At 37.4% G+C, this 8,166-nt stretch overlaps 1 protein-coding gene across 1 annotated transcript in view; it reads right to left on the bottom strand.

The window, feature by feature from the left end:
• Positions 1–2,983: 2,983 nt before the first annotated feature.
• The window catches only part of AVL9 (AVL9 cell migration associated), a 41,788-nt gene continuing 36,605 nt past the window's right edge, over positions 2,984–8,166 (bottom strand). Inside the window, exon 16 of the mRNA XM_009086221.4 lies at positions 2,984–7,580. Coding sequence (XP_009084469.2) covers positions 7,486–7,580 — 95 coding nt within the window. The 3' untranslated portion in view covers positions 2,984–7,485. The remainder of the gene's footprint in view (positions 7,581–8,166) is intronic.

Here is an 8,166-nt window from a genome sequence, read left to right as displayed (position 1 = left end):
TTTTTTTTTTTATGAAGGTGACATAACATGTTTGCATTTAGCATTACATAAACTTTTTTTTTAACACCTACATATTTTAGATAAGAGGTGTGAGGTGACTCAGGAGCTCCTGCTGATAGGTCTGTTTATATTGCTTTCATGTTGCAAGCCTGTGCAAGGGAGCATACATAAAAAGAAGGAATAGATACTCCTTTATAATGCAATTTGGAGAATCACATACCTCAGGCAAAAAAATGAGCTGTATCCAAGTAACTCCAGCCTGCATGGGCTACTCAGTTCTGTGGCTCCTCTCACTTCACCCTGTTATCAGGCTGTCTTAGGCTTTAGGACAAGGCTTTGTTGTTTTAGCTGCAGATGATCTATAGCTAGTGAAGGGGCAAAGTGGGCTCATTCTGTTACTGAGAACAATTACCTTGAGTTTAATCTTATGTGTAGTTTCTTACTGGAGGAAAAAAAAAAAAGGTGCATTTGAATAAAAAATAATAAATACTGAATAGGAAATACTAAATTGGGGTGCCTCTAAGTCACAGCTGCCTCAAAGAACCTGGAAGAACTTGGTCTTATCCATTTAGGAACATCTTTTGAAATACAGACAGTCTGCATGACTTCCTGCTCATCTGCAGCTTTTATATATATTTTTTTTTTGTACATTATCTGTATGTTTTGGTTTTTATGTGGCCCAAGATTATATAGAACCTTATGTAAAATGTATTTGCTATTAATAATATGGCAGCTAAAGAAAACTAGTCAAGTGGTGAACAGTTCTCTAGTGACTGCTAAAGACATACTAGTAGTTCGCTTACACAACTAGTTTCTGAGCCAGTATTCATCCCCAAAGAAAAACAGCTGGCAAATGCTATTCTCTAGTCTAAATTCTTGCCTTGCATAATTGAAGAAGGAAACTGTGCAGCCAAAGCATTGTCATGTGCCTGGAAGTGGTCACTAGTGGTAGAATTAGAGAATGACTTTTGCAGGAACAAAGACAACAGCTGAAAAAAATTGCAGTTCTCATGTCATAAATGCAGCAAATATGATTAAAGCCTCGACAGAGATCTAACTAGTGTCTTACTACAAAGCTTCAGCCTAATCTTAGCCTATTCAACATGTACTTGGCTTTGAAGTACATTTACATACAAGTTTCAGTGAATCAACTCATGTCCTCAAGCTCTGCTACATTTGCAAAGTTTACCTCTTTCCTGGAAAAGCTAATTTAAGTCAGTGCTACATAGTTTCAGTTTCCCTTACCTACAGTAGTAAGAGACGTGATCTGGCCTCTGCTAACTTTTAATGCATTTAATAATTTTTTGCAGTTGTTTAAACACATACATAATTGCAAGTTTAATTTTTCTTGTAAAGGATCCATCAGATCTGGGACAGTGAATCATGCTAAGCTTTGCAGAGACCAGGCTCAGACAGATAGTTAAATTTGGGGGGAAAATAATTTGATACCATTGAAAGCACTACACACATACACACAGTATTTCTCATTTCACTTCTCAATGATTCTCAAAGATCCACAAGTACTTGCCCCATTGAACTACAGCTAAGGGGCACCTGTGGACAGAACTGAAGATCACTGGAGTTATTAGCCAGGAGAGTTTTTCCTCCTTTTTTTCCCTTTTCCAGCTACCTTCCAGTTGTTTTCTGTTTTTTCCTCTGAATTCCTACACAAAAGGAACTATAATTTAGGCAGCCTCTGAAGCAGGCTCACACTTAAAACCAGTTTCTTTCCACTTCATGCTTAACATTAGCCACACAAAGTTCTGTTTAGTTCCACTTTCAGATGTATTTAAAATACTTCAATCCTACAACATTTCTCATGAGTACAGTTCAGCAAGGCAGAGTTCTTACAGAGCCTAAAAACCCAGAGGAGGAGTCTGAAGAGAAAAAAAACATGAAACAATTTCCAAAATTTAGGAGCTGATATATGTTTCAGCCAGCTCTTTAGCACATGGCAAAATCCATATACACACACATTTTTTCACAGCAGCAGAGTCAGTAACCACAGGTCACATTAGGCAGTATGTTAAGTTCAGTGTCATTTTTTGCCACTTTTTGGTATGCCTGGGCTTTTAAATTCTCCACTTTGTTTCTGTGGGCATTTCTTCAGACGTGAGAGAGCAACTCAGTTCCCTTCTCCAGTATTTTCCATCTATTTCCTATTATATGCAAGTATAATATTCCCATATTGTTTTTAAGACAAGATGACAGGTATGCCTGGGCTTTTAAATTCTCCACTTTGTTTCTGTGGGCATTTCTTCAGACGTGAGAGAGCAACTCAGTTCCCTTCTCCAGTATTTTCCATCTATTTCATATTATATGCAAGTGATGTTATTTCCCATATTGTTTTTAAGACAAGATGACAGCTGTACATCTGCCTTCCCTTCAAATAACTGTTGTTCCTCCAGTCTAAACATTCATGTTTGATTATGCTCACCTGATCCAGAAAGCAGTGCCACAGTATTGGTGATTTGGATTCAGAGAAAAAAAAAGAGAAGATTTTGTAGGCATTCTCTGCAACTATTAAGGCAAACAGTAATTGTGCTTTCATCAATAGTAGTCAATAAATTCAGGGGTGGAAGCAAAAAAAAAAAAAAATACAAACCAAAAAAAACCCCACATTACTTGATCAGTTGATTTTGAAGTATTATTACAAGAAGGAGCAATGTATGAAGCAACAATCTTGACTCAAGACAGCCAGAGTTCCAAATTCCATCCCAACTGAGATTGAGCCACCTGTGTACATCATGTGTGTTATGCACACATGATGTCAATTTGCAGGGAATAAGGTAATCTGAGTAAGGGTCACTACTTATCTGACACAAGTGATCCATCATTTCCCTATTTTTTATGAATCCAAACACTGCTTCTGATGTTTGTTAAAGAATCAAGACCAGAAACATCACAAAAGTAAAGCTCTGTGCCTGCTTTTTTAAGTCAGTGCCCTCTCTAATTTAGCATGAAAGACTCAAAACACCAGGAAGCAATTTTTCATACATCTTTAATCATAATACAATAATTTAGTGTTTCTCCCTTTAATGAATAATCTCCATGTTGCCTTTTTTAATGAAAACCAAATACCTGCAAGAAAGTGAAATTGCAGTGCATAAAAAGCATGATGTTAATTTATCTTTCAATGTCTCTGCCCAACTACTTGCACACAGTCAGAAAAACCTTAACAAATTTTAGGGAATTGCTACCATTCTCTAGACATAACCTTTGTGTAACTCACATCTCAAGGTTACCCAAGGCAGTCAGTTTCTTCCTTCTGGAAAACCCATTTAGCAAATCGTTCTCAGACAGGTACAGTGACAGCTGCAGTAGAAGTTCTGAAGTTTTAAAAACAGCTCCCTATGGCAGAGAACTGGATGTGCAGCAAGTAATTTACACAGCATCTTGATTTTGACCAGATGTCACAATCCACAGAAACTACAAGTTACTTTGAAGCTAAATCTACACCAAAATTTTAGTTGTACTTGAAATTCTTACTGATTTTAGAGAGGTCTGTGACCTCCTGAGGACTTCAATCAATCAATCCACAAGAAGCAGCACTCCACAGGGAATAAAAAGTCACTCTAGAGGACCCTTTTGTCCTAAATTTTCAAAAAGCAGCATCCATAATCAGTTTAAATGGAAGACAAATTTCAAAAATACTGCCAGTGAATTACAAGCAGCTACCAATACCAAAACCAGATGCCTGCAAGTGTCCTCTGGTGGAGTTAATTTATTAAAATAATACAGCTTTCTGAGCAGACAGAACTTTAAACAGGCTGGATGTATTTTATTTTTCAAGCAGCACAGGAAAAATTAAATATATTACTTGTATGTTCAATTATCAAGCAGTAGTTCCTACGTTTAAAAACTGCATTCACACCTTCACTTTTACAATTAAATACTGCCACATTAGTTTCTCTGCTTAGTAATAATTTGTATGGAAATCAGAAGCTTGTTTAGGCAAAATATTATATTTAATTACAAAGGTGCTTAAAACAGAAGTACAAAGTCAAACAAGTGCAATGTACCAGAACACTGACCTAAAAATTGTAATTAAATTGCGACATTTGAGGAAACTGGTGTGAGATGTGTACAGGAATTAAGGTTATGACATGAAAATCACTGATGAGAGATGCTGAACACTTCAGTCAAATGAAATACAAGGTCAGCAACACTTAAGTCTTGTGGGGTTTGGGGGACTTACATTTCATTTCTATGCTCAAGAGGCACTTCCTCAAATGCTGGCACATGCAAAAAGCTGAGGTTGACGGCTGTGATGAGAGGAAGTTGAGAGGTGTGCTATTGTGTTACCTGTAAGTGGGTGTGTGCTGCATGCTGACAGCCAGAAATACCTTTGTAACATCAAATCAGGACAGAGCTGTAACAATACCTTCACAGCTGACTGATTAGAGGCACTATCATCAATTCACTTAGGACCCTTTGTTTCTTACAGTGCAGAAATAGATGTCAGGGCATTTGAAATGGAAGTTGATTGCCTAAGTTTTTCTGAATAATTAATAATGCCTGCACTGGAAATATTAAAGCAGAAGAGAGGAAAATAACTTGCATTTGCATTGGATTTAACTAAAGAGGGTACAAGCATTAAGTTAAGAAGAGAACTATATGAGCTTAGATGAACCTCAGTGGCTGCATGCCTTCCTATAGCCCAAAAGTAAGCTTAAGCAAATGTTGGAGAGCAAACGTAGATGTTAATGAAGACAACTAATTATGGAGATCACTTCATCTCCACCCACTCAATAAGTCTTAATCACTCTTTAAATCTGAGTTTAAATCTGAGTCCAACTTGCTAGCAGGGTGTCAGTTCTTAAAAAGACTGAAAAGTTTTTTATTCTGTCATTTGTAAGGAAAGTAAAATAGTCTTAATCAGGTTGTATGTTTGGTTCCAAAACAGAGACAGCTGGGACAGTGAGAAAGAGGCTGCAGAGAAAGACCTGTCTGGTCTCCTTGCCCATAAGAAAAATTGTGAAGTGTCACAACAGAATGACTGTACAAAGCAACAAGCAGCCAATGAGGGCACCTCCTTCTGTCTTTCCTCAGATTAATCCACCAGAAAACAAACAAACAAACAAAGTCAGCTTTCCAATACTCCTAGGCCAGCGAGGGAACCTGTGGGAATAAGGGGAATGCAGAGAGCTAATAAATTTGCCATATAAATTTGGAGCATTTGAGAACTCAACAGAGAAACTCAGGTGAGGAGGTAACAAAGACAAGGATATTGAAAAGGGATCCTTGAAGGTCCTGCTTCTACTGCATGTACATGTAAATATCAACAACTTGCCTGGCTTCTAGAACTCACCATTGTGAGCTCCTTAAGCCTAAATCTACCTAGGTATGCCTTAAGTTCCTGGAATTGGTTTTACAGGTGATTAAATCCTTTATGCACCTTTCTTCAGTCTTCATTAGAACATGGACTGTGACCACTTAAATCCCAGAGTGCAGATAATATGTTAGTCATTTTACAAAAGCAAGTGTTTATTTTCTTATCTGCATGCTGATTCAGAAAGCTCTAGGCACACCATGAATAAACAGCTTTATTCTTAATTCGCTGTATATAAAGTATCTAAGACTGTATCTAGTCTTTAAAAAGATATAAATGTCTATTACAGAGTTGTGGAATAAAACAGAAAAGAGCATCAAAAGTTTGAGGAGAGATACAAAGACACACAGACAAGGAACAATAGCTGCAGTTTGATAGATACAGCATTTGTGTGTCAGAAGCAATAAATTAGTAGAGTTTTTGGGGCCTTTTTTGCCCTTCTCAAATCAAACTACTTAAACTGGCTGCTTGCCTTTAGGTTTTCCACAGTCATTGTATCTAGTCTGTCCTGGAAAAAAAATTAAAGAAGGCTTTAAATCAGATCCCATCTTTTCAAATCACTGAAGCAAAAAAACTGACAACCAAGTTGCTGGACAGTGACAATGTGCAAGTGTGGCTTTTCTATTAACTTCGCAAATGCACAGAAGGAATTAAAACATAATTTCCTAAAAACATTTGAGCTTTCTTGTTTATCTCTTGTCAGCTGCTGCATTTTATTTGAGGAATAGGAAATAGAACCATGACTACAAATCTTGGCCCCAGAAAAGAACATGGCAAAATGCTGAGAGATACTGATGAGGCAATAAACTAAGAGCCTTTTGGTACAGAAAAGTTGGAACACTGGATAATGTAACGTAGAAAATTTTAAGAGCAACACATGGGGATGTCAGAAGGCATCTAGAGGCACACACATCGCCAGAAAAAAGGAAATAATCTCCTTTGGAATCCAGAAATGCAGGAAGTGCAATACGCTTGCATACAGAATCCACCACATGCATGTTACATAGGAAATACAGCATTATGCCACATCTTTTCAAATAAACTATTTTATTTCTTCACATAAGGATACTAACTGAGCTGTTCTAGTTACTCTCAATTCTAGTGTTACTTTCCATATGAAAAAAACAATTATCCAAACAGCACATTCCCTGAGTCGACACAGAAAATCCACATAGCTGATTTTCATTTGGAAGAGTCCTCATAACTTTACTGGGGGGAAAAAAACAAAAAACACACAGAGTTTGCTACTGTGCTAGTTTTGGGTGGGTTTAGTAGTTCATATTCATATATATGCAGCTACATTAATGTTGCAATTACATCCTAATTTACAAAACTGTCTATGATCCAATCCCAGTTTGGGAGAAATGTTTTGTAATTCTTTCCCTGAAGAGATCTCTCCAACTGGAATCCCATTCACATCCCAGGGGAAAAACTCAGCCAAAACAGAGCTAAAGGTATGAAGGCCTACTGCATAACATGAAAAAAACTACTGATTTTGCAACTGTCACACAAATTTGGAGACACAAAGAGAGCTAGAGATAGATTCATTCAAACAACTCTACATGGATCCATGAACTCTACAGGGGGGATAGAGGAAAAGAAAACTCTTCTCAGCCATAGTCTTACTCTGCACCTTGTTGATTTTAATTTGAAGGTAAAAGTGTGAAAGTTCCACCCTTTAAGGGTTGCAGAGATTCCCTCAAATCCAACCTAAAAGACAAATTATTATTTATATTCTGCTTATTTCTAACAAGAATTCACAAACATTTGGCTATCTGAATTGAAAAATAGAACTACTTTACATAAATATCTTCAACATCCAAGAAAATGTACAAATCTAAAGTCAAACACATTTGGCTTGCAACAAGCCCCGTTTGCTAATGTCTTTATAAAGGCTCAGTTTCAAAGAGAAGTAGTCATTTTAAATATAACCAATACACTGCAAATACCATCCCATTGTATGGCAACACTCACCATTCTTCTGAACTTCTAGGGAAAGTGAATAATAACATTCCACATCTGCTTGCAAGCAACATATACCTTATTTTGGTCCTGGGTAGGTAATCTCCACTCCTGCATTTTAGAGTGGTCTTTTTACAGCTCAGAGAAAGATTGCACCTGAAATAGTCAGCAGCATTCTGCCAAACCAGCATTTAGTCCCCAAGGCTTTGGGTTGAGTGCGTGAAAGTGGAAAACCATGATGACATTGCTGATTTTGCACTCGTGAAGGCTCCTCCAACAGACTGACCTGCAATACAAAACAAAGACCAATAGCAAAGTGTTATCTTTACTGAGCTGGTACAAAAAAAAAAACTAAAAAAAAATTATTCAATTGGTTGTCCAATTTGGGATTTGACACAGAGTCTGTGCCTGAAAATATTCTAAGAACTTGAACACAGCAACTCAGCAGAAATGGCCCATGGTGTCCTTTGCCTGGGAAGGCTTGGTAGACTTTGGGCTGAAAGGCACTCCTGAACAGAGTGCACCACAGCAAAAAGAAAAGACAGACTCCAACAGAATTAAAGAGAAAGTTAAACCATTTTTGGCACAGCTATTGCCAAACACCTATCAGACCCCTTAATGGATGAACTCCCATTAACTCACACTGCAAGATGACAATGTGATGATGGCCCTGTTCTAGTGCAACAATTGTTTTTCCAGAAAGTTACAGACTACTGTGAAATCTGCAGAAACTGACACAAGGACTTTTTCTGATCTCAACCAGCTCTAGATAGTCTCAGTCAAAGTGATATCAAAGTTGATGGTGCATCTCAATGCAGATGGTGGTCAAAGTATTTACCAGATTACATGGAATCTCTTGCCTGAACATCTCT

The sequence above is a fragment of the Serinus canaria genome, chromosome 2 (genome assembly GCF_022539315.1).
Source record: "Serinus canaria isolate serCan28SL12 chromosome 2, serCan2020, whole genome shotgun sequence".
NCBI classification, from domain to species: Eukaryota; Metazoa; Chordata; class Aves; order Passeriformes; family Fringillidae; genus Serinus; species Serinus canaria.
The sequence above is the reverse complement of the archived record's forward strand: the minus strand, read 5'-3'. Positions and strand labels throughout refer to the sequence as shown.